Source organism: Bombyx mandarina, chromosome 01 (assembly GCF_030267445.1).
Source record: "Bombyx mandarina strain Sakado chromosome 01, ASM3026744v2".
NCBI lineage: Eukaryota > Metazoa > Arthropoda > Insecta > Lepidoptera > Bombycidae > Bombyx > Bombyx mandarina.
This window is the reverse complement of record NC_143208.1, coordinates 19,646,103-19,666,251: the sequence shown is the minus strand read 5'-3', so window position 1 is coordinate 19,666,251 and position 20,149 is coordinate 19,646,103. Positions and strand designations below refer to the sequence as shown.

General features: G+C 36.9%; 2 protein-coding genes across 2 annotated transcripts; one reads left to right on the top strand and one right to left on the bottom strand.

The window, feature by feature from the left end:
• The first annotated feature begins 157 nt into the window (after positions 1 to 157).
• Positions 158 to 10,466, top strand: LOC114240477 (ATP synthase subunit gamma, mitochondrial). Its single transcript, XM_028171025.2, has 5 exons — positions 158 to 174; positions 819 to 1,033; positions 8,619 to 8,782; positions 9,293 to 9,457; positions 10,160 to 10,466. Exons 1-5 carry the CDS (start codon positions 158 to 160, stop codon positions 10,424 to 10,426), a joined length of 828 nt encoding a protein of 275 aa, XP_028026826.2. The 3' UTR covers positions 10,427 to 10,466.
• Positions 10,467 to 11,289: 823 nt separating this feature from the next.
• LOC114240518 (uncharacterized) lies at positions 11,290 to 18,936 on the bottom strand. The gene is made up of 5 exons (XM_028171087.2): positions 18,795 to 18,936; positions 17,645 to 17,764; positions 15,611 to 15,690; positions 13,804 to 13,932; positions 11,290 to 13,120 (listed from the first exon to the last, which is right to left on the bottom strand). Exons 2-5 carry the CDS (start codon positions 17,754 to 17,756, stop codon positions 12,956 to 12,958), a joined length of 486 nt encoding a protein of 161 aa, XP_028026888.1. The 5' UTR covers positions 17,757 to 17,764; positions 18,795 to 18,936; the 3' UTR covers positions 11,290 to 12,955.
• Positions 18,937 to 20,149: the final 1,213 nt, after the last annotated feature.

Genomic DNA, 20,149 nt, shown 5'->3' with positions numbered 1-20,149 from the left:
CAATGACATTATGTGTCAAGATTGTGATCGATAGGATATCGTTTCAACATTTCCACAAAGTTTTAATAAAAACAAACACACAATGGTACAGTTGAAACAAGTGTCCCTAAGATTAAAATCGATAAAAAACATACAGAAGATTACCAAAACTATGAAAATGGTTTCCGCTAGCAAGTAAACATTATCCTCAATTTGGAACTAGTAACGATTGATACTGTTCATAACCTGTTCAATCAAATAGAAATCAAACAAGTTTTTTGATGGTTTAGAAGTTTAGATGGACGGCCATTATCGAGCTTGCGGCCCATGTTGTTTTAAGCGACTGCTTAATCCGCACTATATTGATGGCTTGGTCTCAATTATATGTGATCATCCATGTCAGAAATAGAGGAGATGCTGACAACGACCAAACACTGTTGAAATACGTAATAATTCATGTTCGTGAATGACTCCAAAAATGAAGATATAACATCGTGTAATAAAAACCAAACCAGGAAAACTTGTAATATGCGTCATTACTAAATACTTTACCTTAAGTCTCGAGTTGTCATTCACGTTGTGATGTATTAGGGGTCGGTAACCACTTAACGCCAGACAGGCCATGAGCTCGTTCACATGTCGTCGCAGTAAAAAAAATTACCCAAGACCAACATTAAGAGAGAGATTCTGTTTTAAATTTTTTTTCTTATAAATCATACTACTTACTGTTGTACTTTTTGTTTCCGTGCAGATGACGTTAAATACCTTAACAGGACACAAGCAGTCATTTCCTTATTGTTTTTTTTTTCCTTTTTCATGGCGGCCTTGTGATATCCCAGGTTCACGAAAGCAGAACGCGAACTGCAAGCAGCGAGGCCTTTCGGTTATGGCCCTAGGAAGTTCTACGAATCTTCTCGATTGATAAAGGCGGCTGTGGACAGCAAAGATAAGAAAGACGCCGCCGCTGTCCCCGAACCAGTGCAGGAGAAACCGGAAGACCAGGAGGCCCAAAAGAAGCTCAAAAGGATTTATATAGCTATGACGTCTGACAGAGGTATCTAAAAGTTGCTCGTAACTAAAATTCATGCTCAAATATGGAAACATGGTTTTTTGCTTAGTATTATTATAGCGGCTATTATCACAGAGCATGTAATTACCTATATTGTTTTCTATAAACACGTGTATAGGGCGACGTCTACAAAGTGAACAGAGAATGTTTAATGTTATTCGAAACTTGTACATATATACGCAAGTTTTTCTTGAAAATGCTGTTAACGAGAATATTTTTTTTACTGTTATTATAATCTGTTTCTTGTGGACTCAAATACGAACCAACTTCTTAAAGTAGCCATTCCGAAGTCTTCGAAGTCTCTGCGCAATAAAACCTTGTGATAACAGATTTCTTAAATTTTGGATGGGTGACACGAATAATGGACCCCTGTATTGAATTAGCTACAGAACTTTTTGAATAATAATGAGTTCCGTAGGTATGTTTGTGACACATTATTTAGCTAAAGCATTATTCTTCTCACTAACAAGTTGATAGTGATCACTCCATATACATACATTTAAGTATGTGAGACTTGCTCTTCTTCTGTTATGGGATTTTCAAGCATTTTTATCAGTTCAGACAGCACTTTTGTAGTTTTTTTAGTTGTTAAATTGTAATTATACTTTAATGTTACATTGTGCACTATTATTTTTTTCTATCTATGTTGGTAGCCTTAGAGGGCTATGCCAGCGTCATCGAGCGAATAGGTAAGCTCACGGGGCCCTAACCTGGGACGTTCTTAACACTAGCCCTAGCAAGAGCAGTGCTTCGCAGAATCTATTACCGGATAGGAAACGCAAACCACTGAGAAGAACCTGCGAGAAACACAGTGGGCTGTGTCTCTGGGTTAATTTACTCGCCGAACCCTCCGTTGCAAGCAACGGTTTCGACGAGAACGGTGACCGGTGCTTGAGGTACCTAAAAGCACAGTAGATCGGGAGGATCCGTAATGACGTGCTTAGGGCGAAGTCAACTGTTTACCATTCGATCTGCAAGATCAGGTATGTATTTACCGGCGGCCAGGACAAAAGGGTATCCGTGTCGTGCCGCTTGCTCGAAATGGCGCACTGATGCTGACTGAAGATACTTACTGATAGAGTCCAGCTCTATACTATCAAGGATATCCACGTTTCTCACGAACCATGGTGCTCTGACGGCTATCCTGCAAAAACGGGATTGAATGATTTGAAGGAGTTCAAGTTAGTGCGGGCCGCGTGAGCGAACACTACACTTGCATAGGTCATGACCGGACCTTTCTGGACCTACAAAACCTGCATACGACCCTTGTCCCTTAAATTCTTCGCTATTGCGAAGGGACAATTTACTTCACTTGCGAATCATCAGATAAGGATCAGATCTCTTCATGATTAGACCACGGACATTCGTCCTGTTGATTAATTTTCTCATGTAAGACGAATTTCTTTGCAATATATGAATTCCCGTACGGGTGCCGGATCCATCGAGTCCGAGAGAGGAATTAATACGAAGAATGCCAGTGGATTTGCGACCTTAGTGTAGGTTCAAGAGGTCCCTAGTAATGCGCTTTACGTTCAACTCCATTCTCCGCATACTTCTCCCTGCTCACCTACTACCGGTGCGACCTGGATGTCCATTCAGGTATAGAATATACGAAATTTCATAAAAACCCAAGGTGTTCATAACAACTCAGTTAGGTTATAGAGAGATTTTCTATACTAATATTATATTATTATATTATTATTATTATTATATTATTATTATTATAAAGAGGAAAGATTTGTTTGTTTGTTTGTTTCGAATAGGCTCTGAAACTACTGGACCGATTTGAAAAAGTATTTTTCCATTAGAAGCCGACATTGTCCCTGATGACCATAGGCTACTTTTTTTATTATTTTTTTTATTTTATTTTTTGGTTTCATGTGTGTTTTAATATCTCCGAAGCGAAGCGAGGGCGGGTCGCTAGTACTGGATAAACTAATAACGTATCCATTTTTGGTTATCTCGTTCGTAAGATCGTAGTTGTTTCTTTTTATTGCATGGTCTTTTAAGTTGAAAATATACATAAGAATTTGAGAAAAAGCGTATTACAGTTGATCACGACCATAACAAAACGAATTAACAATACATTTAATACTTTATTCCGATATTCAATTTGTAGTCTAAGTTTTGCACTACGAGCAGACTACGACAAAATGAGTCGCAGAAAACAGCTTTTAATGTCAATGCCGCAAAATTTGGCACAGCCTTTAAAAATACATATAAGTTTTCGCGTTGATGGCTCGCGACCTGCGGCTCACTTACAGATAGACGAGGTTATCAGACTGGGATTTTTATTTTTATTGATGTCGATGATCAGATGAACTCATGCCCAACCTTATGCCACATGCGTCCATAATCATCAGACCTCCACCTAATGTCTCAATTGCTTGAGAATGAATATTTCCTAAGAACTGAATGATGAAGAATGTTACACGACTTTTACAAGAAAAAATGATAAAATAAAAATGAAATGAATGATAATGATAAAAATTAAATTAAAGATATTTCTTCTAAGTTTAATGGAAATTATTCTTAGTGTAATTTCCATTAAACAGTACAGCCACTTGCCTCTGCTAATTATGCCGATGATGAGAAAAAATAATCCAATAGGAAATCACACATTATATATTTGCCATCATTGTACAGCATAAAATGTCGTGGATATTTATTTGTACTTTAACATTCGATCTCTTCTGGTGCACACAATCTAAATAATATGTAAATAATGTAAGTTTTAAGAAGCGATTTGTACATACAAACATAGGTACATAATGCTACATACATAGATATACATAATGTTTAGCTGAAAGTCGACACTCAGCACAGATTAGATGATAAATAGGCCAGATTAGATGAAGTAGTATTCCAATAGACGATATTAGTTAGCTACCTATGCTCAGACCGTCAGTCTAATAAAAAAGTTATGTGCACTTATTTTGTTGCCTGATTTGGTGTTATAAGTATAAATTTAAACATATACATATAATAATCCCTCCCACAACCCTCGACGCAACAGTCGAGGCCGCTCACTACTCCACCACCGAGTCAGTCAAAAGGTATATCGTCCAGAAAAGCTATAGAGATATTTCATTTTGTTCAAGTGGAAAGGAAATGTAATGGTTCTAATCGTAAGGAACAACGAGGTTCTCAATTCGGGTTCCAGATTTCTTCCATGCCGACATTTAAATGTGACAATTTGTACACAATCAACATCGGCATAGATATCCCGCTTGTTATTTCTTCGTGTCACGAACTGAGTACAGATTACGTTAATAAAAACATAATTTCGTTAACGAAAACGTTGCAATATGTACGCAATAAACGGATTCGCTCAACTTTGATCTCCGCTACTGAGAAACGGACACGCGTCAGCATTATATTAGGTAGATACATCAAACGTATTTCGGTATTTTATTGAAATCCTTATCTCGGAAATTAAATAAACTACTTAGAAATGAAACAAGGAAACTTGTTAATCGTGAACAATGAAATTACTGTGATTTTGAAGTACAGCAATGCAATTCAGCACTATCTGTTTTTTTTTAATGCTAACTTTTTTAACTTTTTTGTCTGGGAATGTCAGGTCACGAAGTTGCAAGAAATTAAAGTAGGATTTGGATATACATAATATGTATATGTAAAAGTCGATGTGTTCTCCCTATAGATTCCAAAAGAGTTGTACTAATTTGAATGAAGTTTTCAGGATATCTTAAGATTGTGATATCAGCTGATCGTGTGCAGTTTGGTCAAATTCAATTCAAATTCAAATTCAAAATCATTTATTTCAACTTAGATGTCAGTATGACACACTTGTTGAATGTCAAAATACAAGTAACAATGTTAACTCTACCACCGGTTCCAAAAAAAGCCACAGTCCTGAGAAGAACCGGCGAAACAAACTCAGCGGGCTTTTTTTTTTTTTTTGTTTTTTCTCAAATATTTTCTTTTTTTTAAATAAATTGAAATATTCACAATAAAAGAAAAAACAAGTCAAAAAAAATACAATTAAAAAAATAATAATAATAATGAAAAATGAAAAGGCCAGGAGCGAGCGCCTCATTCCCACGTAGTGCCATCTAGTAAATAATCCTTAACTTTATAATATGCCTTGTTGCACAAACGTTCCTTAACAGTTTTCTTAAATCTATGAACAGGTAGTAGTTGAACGTTTAGTGGGATCTTGTTGAAAAGCTGTACACCCAGCCCCCTAAAAGAGTTGCTTATTTTCTTAATTCGAGCCGCCGGCAACGCAAGCCTATGTTTGTTCCTAGTGTTCACATTGTGCAAATCACAGACTCTGGGGAATTCTTCAATGTTTTTACGCACGTACAATAAATTTTCAAAATCGAATATTTCGAATTTTCATAATCGGTAGCGATCGCATTAAAGTCGAATCAAATATCGGTCAACAAAGCGAGCCGGGTTAACTATTAAATAAACCCCCAAACTTATTGTACCTATGTATGTAGTACCTTTTTATGTTAGGTCGTGAAATTTCTGAATGAAGTCGTACAAACTGTTGATGGCAAATTAATTTGATTTCCTAAATAGCTCGTGCTTAAAAAGAATAAAGTTGCGATAATTAGGACTTATATAAATTAAGTACAACATTCTTAACGTTCATTGATAAGTAACTTTGAATTTTAATCGGTTAATTTTTTTTTCTCCTATTCTCGGTGTGTATACTTATAGTCGGATTTTTTATTAGACGAAGTCAACTGACGTTTACTGTGTTGTCAGTTTTTGATGAAATAAAAATAGTGTTGTGACAAAGCGAACGATTGAAAAAACTCCTGAATTAATGAAATTGCCTCGATTGTCTAGTGAATAGTCGCTGTGCCGAATTGCCGATATCGGGTACGGGGTTCGAATTTTAGGCGTGCTTTGTACATACCAACGACTTTTCGACGAAATATTATGTTCCTATAGTATCTACCTGTACCGAATATCGAGTGTTTTAAACATTAAGAAAACATTGCGAGGAAGCTTGTAAGACTGTCCTATTTCCAATACATCATATAGTTGAAACTATAGATGTATAAAATAGAATAATTATAGGTAGGTAATGAAAATAAAAAAAAACTGTTTGTAGTTACATACTACTAGTACAGTACAATTTTATTGTAATATATAAATTATATTCTTTTATAATTTGAAATTAATGATTAACTCTTCACACTCATTGTTCATTCATGTGATTGAACAAGAACTGAACGCATCACTATTACTTTAAATATAGCAACATTATTTCACAAAGTGACATTAGCTACTGTCAGCTGGCTTCGTCTAATTAAAAATCCGACTATAGTCTGGCCATTAATACTGTTACAAAGGAAAACAAAAAAAATCTATGGCAAATAACATTTATTACTTTAACAGTGTGTTAGTTTAATACATAAATATAAAACAATTTAAAGTATAAAAAGCTTATTCGATGTGGTCTCCATTGGCTGCAATACAGTCCTTTAAACGTTGAGGCCAGTTATCAATTATAGAAGCACGCACTCTTTCCATGGGAAAATTTTTCACTGCCAATCGTACGGATTGTTTTAGGGACTCCAAATTATCATGGCGTTTAGAACAAGCCGTACTCTCTAAAACTGACCATAAATCATAATCCAGCGGATTAAGATCGGGACTAGACGACGGCCAGTCTTCAGGTCTGATGAAGTCCGAAACGTTCATTTCCAACCAAAACTGCGTAGACCGAGCTTTATGACCTGGCGCCGAGTCTTGCTGGAAGGACCATTCTTGATTATTGAACATGATGTAGAGGCTTCACTACCTTCTCAAGAATGGTATCTTGATACACTTGTGCCGATGTTTTGATACCTTTTTCACAAAAGTATGGCTCAGTCACTCCTTCATAGCTAATACCCCACCAAACCATCACTGAAGTCGGATAGTGCCCACGTTGCACTCTGTCGACTAATTGGGAAGCTTCCTTAGATCTTTGAGCATATAATTACGGTCATATTGTTTGTTAAAATGTTGCTCAATTGCAAAAAATTTCTCATCCGTAAACAAAAATTTTCTATGACCTCCCTTTGCGTACCGCTTCAGTAGTTGTTTCGATTTTACCACCCTATTCTCTTTTAAATTATCAGTTAAGAAATGACCATCACGTCTCTTATAGGCTGCAAGTCCTAAGTCATCTTTTATAATACGCGACATGGTTCTAGGTGCTATCTTCATCGGTGCAAGGTGGCTCCTGTGCGCCGCTCACGGTGTGTCTCCCGAGACGACGTTCTACGGGATTTTCCCGGGGATGAAATCACGTCTTAACATTAGTACGGGTACCGCCTAAGGCGAGACTTTCGGCGCGCATCGCGGTACCGTAAGTTTCGTGTAGTCGGTGTGGTGGAGCTCGATGGGGTTTAGTCGGTAGTCGTTCTGCGGGGCAAGTGCTTCGCGCGCCTTTTTCAAGGCGTAGTCTCCTGTGAGAAATTGGGGGAGGTGAAGGACCTCGGCCCTTCTCTTCTCCCCTTCTTCCTCTCAGGAGGCGCCGGAATCCGACATAACCCGGTCCGTTAAAACCCCCCTCGACCGGGTATCAGTAAATGGATTCCCTAGAGTTAAAAAAAAAAAAAAAGGTGCTATCTTCATCTCCCGAGATAAAATCTTTTGCTTTCGGACAGGATTTCGTAGAATTCTTTCCCTTACTGCTTTGACCACCTTTTTCGTACGAACACTACGTGGACGGCCAGATCTTTTTCAGTCACAAACAGAGGAGGTCTCATTGCACTTATTAATAGCTCGGTACACAAACATTTTACTAATACCAAGCGTATGGAGAGTTTTAAAAATTGCATTTGGCTCCATACCTACTTTGTCTAATGCAATCACAGCGATTCGGTTCTCTTTATCACCCCACTCCATTTTAATATCGCAAAATATTGTACAATGTATTGGCGCCAAAATGAGAAAACTCAATGAGCAATCATATAAAAATGACAGATTCAAGATTCAAATGTAACATTTTGTTTATTTTTAATTGTAACAGTATTTATGGCCAGACTAAGTATACGTCATTCCATTGAAACAACGTTATAGTGACGATGGTGGCAATGGAGGGTCAGCAATATTCACATTAGTATATTGTATGTTTAAGTACATTTCTGATTTTCGTAAGATTCTTGAGGATAGAAACAGTAATACAATGTATAATTTTAATGAAATAATTATCAATTGAAGCCGAAGTGTCTTTCTAATGTGAAAAGATTGTGACGTAAGTACTTAGCAGTGGGCTACGGCTTGGCGGTGCTCTTAGCATTGCAAGATTACATCTAAAATATTTGCTATGAATGAATTTTCAGGGTCTTAAATGTTTCTTCTTCTTTTTAACTTAATTGTAACTTCGCCCGCCAATCTAGTATTTTATTTAGGTTTTCTCCTACTTTGTTATACTCGCACGTCAAACACACATACGTTTTAATAATATGAACAAATACAAGATCTCACCGAAACTGCCGTCCCTGATCGACGGGTCTGACTCGTTGGTGACCACCAGGCTTTGACTCCACAGTACATTAGTCAGGGTCAGCACTTGGCCAACAAAGTTTTCGTGCAGGTCTGTGCGGAGGTGTCCACAGTGGAGTGGCGCGTCGTATCCGTCGCGAGATGACCGCTAGGAACGCCGAGGGCGCGACACACAAGCTGGTGTGCGTCGGCGACAAGGCTCGGGCGTTGCTGCGCCGGGCGTACTCCACCAGCATGCTGGTCACCGTTAAAGATGTAAGTAATGCTCGACACTGATTCTACACGCTACGGAACATGTTACTATAAATTCTTAAATGCATACTTAACTTATTAAACTTTAGAAAAAAACAATGAATCGCCACAAAAACGGTCTTTTCACCGAGAGGTTTTTATTTCCTAATATGTATTAATTGTAATATTATTGTGATGTTAAATTTATAGCAGCTGCTTGCATTCCATGATGTGGCAATAATGAGTAAAATAATTAAGCGTGACACTGAATCGTATTAAATTTTAAAGTTAACAAGTTGAATTGAGATTTTTATTTTATTAAAAATCCAACCAAACAACAGTATATTTAGAAATTAGCAAAGATTTTAAGCGATCAATTCTATACTAAAACTGCAACAAAGATACAGAGTGAAAAAATAGAATCAGGTTATTCAATACAAGGTAACAGTTGACTTGGGGCACATGAGAGCTATGCACGGCAAAAGTTACCAAGTAAAGATTACTTCAGTCTAATAAGATGTTCTCCGCCCGCAGATCGGTCGCATAGCCCCTGTGTTCGCCGACGCGTCACTTATGGCAACCGCGATCGCCGAGTCGGGCTTCACTTACGACGTCGGTGAGATCTACTACAACAAGTACTTTACGGCGGTCAAATATGAAATGTCCATTGTGCCATTCTTCAGTAAAATCAGGATTGAGGTAGGTTGTATCACACAAATATACGTATCACACAAGACATCTCGATAGTATCGTGATAACAAAATTTCAAATGGTTTGTTACTTGAGCCTTAACTTATATTGTGCATTAATGAAATAGAAAGTGATTATGAGAAAAAGTGGTTGTCACAAGTAGTTTCTGATTTAATTTACGGTACGTTTTTAACTACTGCCTCTTTTACTGTTGTATCTTGAAACTCCTTTCATTCTCTCTTTCTCAGGTACATGCCGTCCGTTTCACTCATTCGTCTATCTTTTGTTCCGTAGTTTATATTCGTGAACTGAATGTGATTCCCAGGGCGGCCTAGACTAGCATATTCGAAATAAGATCTTTGCTCTATAGCATCGGGAGATTTTTGTTGACGATCTCATGGCCCACCTGGTGTTAAGTGGTTACCAGAGCCCATAGAAATACGTAAATGCCACCACCCACATCGAGACAAGAGTTGTAAGGTCTCAATTTTAACAGTACAATGGCTGCCCTACCCTCCAAACCGAAATGCATTGCTGCTTCACGGCAGAAATAGGCAGGGTGCTGGCACCTACCCGTGCGGACTAACAAGATGTCCTGCCACCAGTAATTTTATGAACATATGTATTAGCTGCATTTCGGCTTTGGGAACGGCTTCACACTACTAAGTATTGGCTATATTAACAAAAATCGCCTTATTTTCCCTTCCTTAGTCAGCCCCGAACATGACAGCCTTCGATGACGTGGATGACGACCAGCTGGAGTGCTACGCGGAGTGGACCCTCGCCGCGCTCCTCTACTACGCGTTGAAACAAGGCGCGGCTTCAGAACAGTCTGCCCGGATGGCGGCCATGGACAACGCTACGAAGAACGCATCTGAAATGATCAGGAAACTGACGCTGCTCTTCAACAGAACGAGACAGGCGGTCATCACCAGGGAGCTTATTGAAATCATTTCAGGAGCGGCGGCTTTGAAGTGATCCTTAACCAGTGACAGCTAATAATAAAAGGGAATTTAAATCCTTTTTTTTTTGGCCTTCTCAATAAGCATCTAAGTCTCGGTACGTAAGAGCCCGGTTCTAGTGGTTTTAAGTCTGACAACATATTATTATGTACGATATAGGAAAGAAGAGGTTAAATTAAAGTTAAATTTGTGGCTCTCTGGTTTCGGTCTAGAATACAAACATCCCATCTGCTCAAACTAAAGCAATCACCGGAAAATTGGCAGCAGCATTCTTTGAGTATAATGCCAGCTTGCTGAAGTCTTCAACTAGATTTTATTGGTTGTGCTGGTAGCCCCCTACCAACTGTAAACCAATTGTAAGCTTGTATGGATGGGTATCACTTTATATCAATATCAATACATCAATGCCGCTACCCACCTTGCGATATGAAGACTAGGTTTCGATTTATTGTATAAAGGCTGTCCCATCCTTCAAACCGGAACGAATGACTGCTTCGCCGCAGAAATAAGCAAGATAGCGAGATCCATAGGGCCTTCAGTGAAAACTTTACACTAGTGTGCTTAATGCAAGTTTTTTAACGTTCTCGATAGCGTAAAAGTTAACTGAAATTTGTATGAAGTTGGAACTTTTGTCTACGTTTGCCGCTAGGAGCGCTGTTCTAACTACATACAAATTTGAGTTAACTTTTACGCTATCGAGAACGTTAAAAAACTTGAACTCGCCAGCCTGTTCACTCAATAAGTAAAAAAAACGCACTGAGGACATTAGAAATTGTGACGAGTCATCTTGTAGACTGTGTGTATGGCTTTGTGAATACAAACACCCTGTAGACAGTATTATGACAAAAACCCTTTTAATCGTTAAATTAAAACATTAGGACAACTACACATGTATTTATTCAGTGAATAATTAACTAAATTCTATCTATTACATTAATAAGGCTAAGACCCTGTCTAATTACAAAATGAAAACAAACTGTATTTGAAATTACTTTGATCTCTCTATTGAAATTACATACTTAAATTGCAAGATAATATGAAATTAAAATACTAATTATACATACATTTAAAGACTGTAATGTCAAAGTAAATTAAATCATTCAGTGGTGATAGCTTCCGATATAAATTCAAAGATTGATTTAGTTTTTTTTTATAAACTAGTTAATTTATTCTAAGTTTTGATTTTTTTAACAATTCAGTATTAGTGCAAAATTAGTACCGTCTCGAGGGCGCCATTAAATATAATACGTAGTTTTTAACTATACATTATTGTCGGTGAACAGTTACAAAAAAATCAATACCAAACACGATTAGACATTGTTTTAAATCATGGTGAAGAATATATTAATTTAATTTTCTGCCCTTAGTCTGATATGATGTGTTTAGCACAGTGAAATCTTAATTGATTAAATTCGATGCGTTCCAATGTTCAAAGAGTTGTGATTGTTATCGTAGCATAAAAGGCCACAAAAATTACTTACATAAAACATGAAATTGACCAAGATTTGTTTAAATAATGAAATGAAAATTTATCAGTCTGTCCGAGTATTAGGTAATCCACAGATACGGGTTGGAGCCTGACCAGACCGCCTCGAGGTTCTGGTAATACATCCCCATTACTACTTTATTAGGTTATATTAAGCTTATCCTATTTAAATCAATACTTTCATGAATTCCAATGAGAAAGAGGAGTGAGGGTTGAGATAACGGCTGAAAAAGGAAAATGGAATAGATAAATTCGCTGTGCCGATCCCACCTAGTGGGATAAGGTGTAGAGTGTAGACAAAGAAGAAGAAGACTCTCATAAATTCTAATATTTACTAATCACAAACATAGTGTTGTCATATTGGGCTTATAGCATGCAGCAGGTCTTGGTCAAATCAGAGAGCATCATGTATGAAGTTAACGAATGAGTGATAAATATTTTCGAAGAAAGGATTTTTTTATGATTTTTCTTCTCGACTGTTTACCATTTCAACATTTATTTCTGCTGCTTCAACCCCTAAAGTACAGATACAAGTAGATGTACGTACTCTTATTCATTTCTATTTCCCATTTTACTAACCTATACAATATGATTCACGAGAATAAGTCGATGGTAACTTAAATAAAAAACTTTATATTAAATTTTGCAGTTCGACACCTTTACAGTGGGCTCGTACAAGAATTTCAAAATTGAATGATGTATAATGTGCTCATGTGCTCATTGAATAACGCAGTTGATCTTGGCCTGTGTGAGCTCACACCCTCGTGGCCTTAGTTCCAGTTGTATTCTACAACGGATACAGGGAAGGTTTCGATAGGAAATTACGCTGAAAATACTGCTACTACTACTACCACTACTACTGCCGGTTGATGGGACAGTATTACTAGTAACTAGATAAGGTCAAATAGCATCCCTGTGTCGTGTTATTCGCGATCGGACAGACTTTTGTCATATAAGATACTCTGACACGTTATATGAAGACGTCGCAACATTAGTATTTTCTTTTGGTAGGGATTATTACATAGGATTGCAACGTCTAATCCCAAGCTATGGCTATGGTCAGTGGCCAGATTCCTTGAGATAGTTGTCGTAAGTCGGCTGGTCCATTAAATGCTGCACCTCATCCCGGTTTGAGAGCTTGATGCGGAACAGCCAACCTTCCCCGTAACAAGACTTATTCACCAACGAAGGTGTAGACTCCAATGCTGTGTTCTTTTCTGTCACCTGTATATTTAGATGTGAATTACTATAGAAGAATTAAAATATTAGTAAAAGTTCATAATTTAATTTATTAGTATTTACCAGAAACAAAATTGAATGTTTATTAATATTTCAAAACGCTGCGTTGAGGTGGTTTGGGTAAACGAAAAGAGATGGTCATTTAACTTTAATTTTAAAAAGCTTTTAATTTTAAATTATTGTGCGATGCAATCAGTATTAGTGTTGATTGCATTCCGCAATCGTTGTCGACTGGCTCGCCAAGAAAACTCATTTTTAACATTTCAAAATGGCGTCATACTGCCGTTTTTTTTAAAAGTAAACCTTCTAAAAGAAAGTGCAGTTGTAAAATATAATCAGTATATAATCAATATAATATAGTCACCATCATTAACAGTGGGCTTAGTGCGAGATTTTTAACATTTTCGATAGCGTAAACGTTAATTTAAATTTGGATGGAGTTGGAAAGTTTCCTACGTTTGCCGCTAGGGGCGCTGTTCCAACTGCATACAGAGTTAGCTTTTACGCTATCGAGAACGTTAATAAACTCGCACTAAGCACGCAGGTACGGCGTCTGCTCGTTTGTCTTGTACAGCATTAAAAAACAGAATTAAGACGGTAAGAAGGTAAGTTGAGATATTGTATGTCAGTGGGATGGAATAGAGCATGTAAACAATGTAAACACTGACCGTTCCCGACACAGGACTGTATACTTCAGCTGCTGCCTTCACGCTCTCGAGAGCCCCGCTCTCGTCACCGGCTGATATCTCCTGGCCTACGTCAGGTAGCTGTATAAATACAACTTCTCCTAACGCATCCTGAAAGTACCGTATCAATTTGGTTAGCAAACAATATTTTGACTTGTTACGGGTGTCTCTGGATATTGGCATTGGAGTATGCCGAGTATACTGGTTATCTTTAATTAATCTTGGCTAATTTTGGTCTTGAATTATTTGTGGAAGTCCAGAGAAGGTTAAAAAGGTGGATAAATATGAAAATGCTCGGAATTAAATAAAAATAACAATTTTGTTTTTCCTTTGATGTGTCCCCCGTCGGACGGATTCCTTTTGTTTGTTTTAAGTTTATTTTATACAAAAGTTTAGGTCTTTTATTTATCGATTGAGGCACTACGAAGTCTGTCGGGTCAGCTAGTCTAAAATAAAAATACGTCTGTGCAGTTCACACACATAGAAATGAAACAGAAGTATTCCAACTCGTTCTCTCTCTGGCTAAATACTATCCAGGTGAGGTTCAGAGAGCCCATCAACCGAGACATACTTAAATATATGTACATTTGTGTGTGTACACTTAGATGTATTCGACTAGTGAAATGCTCCGCTGTTACTATAGCTATGTGTATGAAAAACGCCCAATTTTTAAATGTAGTATATACAAAATAATATCTGTTTCTTATTTATATATAAATATAGATATTACATGAATAAGTCAATGACACGTTGGAAATAAAATATACGTATATTATGGATAACCTTTGTATGATAGTGCTAACAATACAAATATTAAGGTTTATTACACAATATCACTATCGTACATAGTGTTGATTGTGAATAAAAGTATCTAGAATGCTAAAAAAAAAGATTGTTGGGTGCAGGCTTAGGTAATTTAGTAAAATTTCTTATAATTGGAAATGGTTAGTATACTCAAACAAAATTCAATTTTTTTCTATGCGTACTCTGACATAGGCGTGATACATAATTCCATACATGATTAAAATTTAAAATGAACATTCCTTGAACACATTGATCAATGAATATTTTAATTTAACCATTGAAACATTTGCTGGATTATTGCACATGTTTTTGTCTTTCTGCTGGAGACTTTTATTGTGAGTACGTACTAAATGTCCCTGTATTCCTTCTGTCTGATTTTCATTGAGATGTAATCATGCATTCCAATTTCATGAAATTTATTGTTATATTTTAAGGCAATATTGATGAATTAAATCTAAAAGTAGAAAGAGGGCAGGCAATCTCCTTGTGCACATGGGCTATGCATCTATGGACTACAATAACAGTTGAGCGCTAGACGGACTATGCCTTCGACTGCGACTGCACTCTATCTATTTTAGAAGTCGTTGTGGGCTAAAAGATAAGACGTCCGGTGCATTCGTATCTAGCGATGCAACGGTGTTCAAATCCCGCAGACGGGTACCAATTATTGTAATGAAATACGAACTTAACAAATGTTCACGATTGACTTCCACGGTGAAGGAATAACATCGTGTAATAAAAATTAAACCCGCAAGATTATAATTTGCGTAACTACTGGTGGTAGGACGTCTAACTATACTTAGACCTTAGGACTTATATCTCAAGGTGGGTGGCGCATTTACGTTGTAGATGTCTATGGGCTCCAGTAATCACTTAACACTAGGTGGGCTATGAGATCGTCCATCCATCTAAGCAATAAAAAATATATATCAAAACGTTAACTAAATTAATATAATTGCCTAATTAATTTTAATGTTGTTCAGACCTGAGCATAATGTGATACTCCTACGGTTCCGATGTTTTCGTCAATTGACACCCATTCATGTTTCTTGGTGTAGTACCTCACTGAAAAATAAAGAATTTACTCATTGCAGTAATAAAAAGAACACAGGGCCTAACATTATGTTCACGAGACAGCAAAAAACTTATGCCGTTATGATACTCATCCTTATTTCAAAACATAACAATACGCCACTACCTTTAACTCCACGCCATTTACATAATTAAATTCCCTAATTTACGAGTAAATACATGAGTTTGAAGAATCTTTTTTTTTTCTTTTCTTAGATGGGTGGACGACCTCACAGCCCACCTGGTGTTAAGTGGTTACTGGAGCCCAAAGACATCCACAACGTAAATGCGCCACCCACCTTGAGATATAAGTTCTAAGGTCTCATGTATGTAAATTGATTTGGTTATATACGTTTAATTGATATTGTTATAAAATCAAAAGCGACTCAACTACAACACGAAAGATGAAAAAGAAGTGGTAATTGCCTAATTATACAAAATTAAGTCCACCGATCACACAACACACGATAATGGTGTCCATGAACTATATTTAATGGTAACAAATAATAAACAAAATAAGAATAACCTAAAAACTACCAAAATTCACGAACAAAATGATAAGAACAATGATTTTGTTCTTTATAATTGACAGTCGTTATCTCTCGTCTCAGAGTTGGACACCGAATTTAAAAATTTAAATGTGACTGATTTTATAAATGACGTGCAAAAATCATCTTTTTGGTAATCTTGAAATATAATATTATAGAGTTAACGTAAAATTCTACTAAACTGAAATCCGATATAGAATGTAAAATAGTTGCTTTATTAATTTATGTTAGGACTTCCAACCGTTTATGAACTGTATTTATAACTAAAATAAATATAAAATGAAAGGAAAAATCTTTAAAAACTGAATGAATAAAATTCTGAAACAAAATAATCGAAATAACCGTTTACATAACGCAATTCCTAATATAAAGCAAATAAATGCTTTATAATGAGCTTTGCTTGTTTACGTTAATAGTAAAAATTGAGTCACTCAACATGTAACCTTTTATTATTGCTCTCGTAGGTAGAGTTGTAGGCAGGCAAGCATACTGTCCACCTGATGGTAACTGATTAACGTCGCTCATGGACGTCAGCCATTCCAGGGGCAGAGCCAATCCGCTGGCCACCAAATACTATAAGCTATGTACTCTGAATCCATAGTACATAAAAAAACACATGCTAATCGTTTGCAGCCACTTAAGCTCAAAATCTGGGCAATTTTGGTTTGCTTCAACACAAGCAAACTAATTTTCGATTTATTGAATGATCTGGATATAGTTTCTTTTTTTAATAAACATTTGCAAAATAATTAATATTCACAAAATCGCACCACTTATTTATTTTTATTTGGATAGGATATTATACATAATATGATGTATCAAGTAGTAATAAGCAATTGAAATGTTGTTATTGTTCATTTGTTTGTCCTCTACGCACGTTGTGTTTGTTTATGTGATACAGTTGAAATGGTTTTCCGCTCGTACATATGGTATTCTATACGTACTCACATTAACGTGGATCAGGCGTGCACATTATTTCAACAAATGGTTATTTTTCATTAATACTTCGCGATAGTCACGGTGAACTGTGACTAGATTTTGTTAGTCATTATTAAATAGTACTTTAAGTATTCCACTTCAATTTTTAAAGTTATAAAAATTAATCCTTTTTTAGACGTCAATAAAAGCAACAGCGCTCAGCATTTACTATCAAACTTTGGCAATGCCATAGAAGCATAATTATTTGAGCAACGCTTATATTTTCATATAAAAAGCCATGTTTAATTTCTCCGTCACAGTTGTGATTGTGGCATGTTAAACGTATTTGGAGTGACTCAACGCACGGTATTTCGTAGGGTACACAGTGCCGTGAGGTGGTCGTGAGGTCTGAATAAACTGAAGTTCAATGAAAATTTTCAACATGACGTTTATATGGTAAATGTTAAGCGAATTAAACTTACTTTTGTTTTCAGTGCTGTAATACAACGCGTGTCTGCAGCAGCCTGCGTTGTAGCCGCTGTAGGCAGATCTTGAGAACCGTGTCGCTGCACGTATTGCGCCGCTCGCTAACATTATGGATCCTGTTTAACGCATACTACATACAGTACCACACAATATTTAGAGCATTACTAGTGGTAGGACCTCTTGTGAGTCCGCACGAGTAGGTACCACCACCCCGCCTATTTCTGCCATAAAGCAGTAATGCGCGTGGGGCAGCCGTTGTAATTATACTTGAGACCTTAGAACTTATATATCAAGGCGGGTGGCACATTTACGTTGTAGGTGTCTATGGGCTCCAGTAACCACTTAACACCAGGTGGGCCAGCATCTAAGCAAAAAAAAAGAGCATCGGTCAACCGAGAATTACAGTTTTTTTTCCTATTCCTAGTCCTATTTACAGTTTGATAGTATAGTGGAACTATTGCGTCCAATAGGACGACAAGTAGACGAGGCGGACTGACCAAAGTCACAGACTATGGGATGCTTCCAAATTTTCTTAGAATAATGACAGTGTAATCTTTCAAACAAGACCTCACGATGGATTCGCGACAGCAATATGCAATATGATAGTATTAACTCGTGCAGAAGCACGTCCAAGAGTAAGAGAAGTAAACAAAATTTCCGGTACAAATTCGATTGTAATTATTAGTGGGCCATTCAGATTTTAGAAAGTAGGTATACCTTTTTTTTTTTGTGTTCGGAGGAAATCGCCGGTCTTCCGCCCTTTTCTGGGGATACTGGGCGGGGTATGTCAAAGCCGAACAGACTAAAACCTCCTGTCGCTCAAAAACCAACGTTCAAACCTCGCATGAGACAGAACTCATGACAAGGCAAAGGGGGGAAAGTGAAGCGTTTAGTGCGGAGCACATCTCTCCCATCACCCTCCCCCTCGGGACGCCGGATACCTAGTAATTTTTTTTTAAAAAGCATCTCGCTCAGGTTCTGTTAGTTAAATCATACTTATATTACTTAGGAATCACTCAGTTGTACTGTACATTATACTGCATTCGCAATGAGCACATTCTTGGGGGTTTTTTAAAATTTGAGAACTTTTATGTATGATTGTATGATTTTACGAATATTTATATTTATGAATAGTCCTGTACGTACCTGTCGTAGAGCGTGTAGCGGAAGACGCGACTGACGCGGAGTGTAGACAACAGAGTAATGAGGAACTAAATGTAAGGTCCTAAAGATGATGTAGAGTTTATCTCAGTTTTGCACAGGGATGCATTGAGGAGTATCTAGTGATCTGTTCCATATGTTTGTACAAAAGATTTAGAAGAACAAAATCTTAGATTTATTATTATTAAATTTAACACATCTAGATGCGGTTGATGATTTATGAATATTTAACTTAAACCCATGAACTAGACTGTGTTGAAGACATTTTATTGAATTGTATTTGATTGATTAGTTGACTATGACACGGTAATGAAGACCTCCTCGTTGTATGCCACTTAATACTTATTGCTGGCTACGTTTATTAGATTATCCGTATTGTTCCCGTTATTAAATCAGTGCAATCATCAGGGTCACGCAATTGCTTCTTAATGCGCCTCTGCTCTGATTCATAAGTAATCAGTAGTCGTTCCTTGTCGTTCACTTTAACAACACTCTGAATATTGATAATAAGTATGTACAGTTTTATTATCGATGTCTTATATTTTTTTCCGTCAATATTTCTATCGTGTTTTGATGTCTATGTATATTATCTTGCTAATGTCCACCTTGTTCCGGATATGAGATCGAAACCTTAGTTACATCGTGTAATGACTGTTCCACCCTTCAAATCATTTCTGTGTCACGGTAGAAATAACCAGAACTCTTGCACCGGGGCTTAGTATTCGCCATGCCATCAGTATTAAATTTATAATTTTGTGAAATTTATTATTTTGCGTGTTGTGAACGTGTCATTTAAGCCTCGGTAGACAATTTGCGCTGGAGCTAAGCCTAAATTAGTCCAGTTTAATTAGTATACCTGAAGATTTCGTTCCTTAAAATTTTCATACTGAAACAATATTGGGACAGAGCGAAGGAACGGTAAGAGCTGGCTTCCGCAACCTGACGTCACCGCCTCAGACCCATGCCCAGCTCATCCTACCACAACTAAAATAATGAAATAAATAAATCGATATAAATACCATCGTCCGTATCAATCGTGTAGTGCTTATCGTGTTTGAGTATAAAGAGACATTAATATGATAAAGTGATGACGAAATAGTCCCCTGGGGGTCTTCTGCGTCTTGTTTATTTAAACATAATACAAGCAGCCATTAATAATTACATAATTTATGATAATAATACTGATTAAATATCAGGTTTGGATTTCGTCAACTTTAAAGTATTTGGAAAGAACTTGTACGGGCCGCAAGAACTTGAAGCAAGAGTAACTATTGAAAAATAACAAAGATAGCTCAACCCTAATCCATTCGGCGGTCAATAATTGTATCGCAAGCCACAAT

Coding starts and splice junctions, on each gene's coding strand:
- LOC114240477 (XM_028171025.2), top strand. Junction 1,034..8,618: donor AGCTATGACGTCTGACAGAG/GTATCTAAAAGT, acceptor GTTTTCGTGCAG/GTCTGTGCGGAGGTGTCCAC. Junction 9,458..10,159: donor TCAGTAAAATCAGGATTGAG/GTAGGTTGTATC, acceptor TCCCTTCCTTAG/TCAGCCCCGAACATGACAGC.
- LOC114240518 (XM_028171087.2), bottom strand. CDS start 17,756: ATGTTAGCGAGCGGCGCAATACGTGCAGCGACACGGTTCTCAAGATCT. Junction 13,933..15,610: donor GAGTATCACATTATGCTCAG/GTCTGAACAACA, acceptor CGGTACTTTCAG/GATGCGTTAGGAGAAGTTGT. Junction 13,121..13,803: donor ACAGTCCTGTGTCGGGAACG/GTCAGTGTTTAC, acceptor CTAAATATACAG/GTGACAGAAAAGAACACAGC.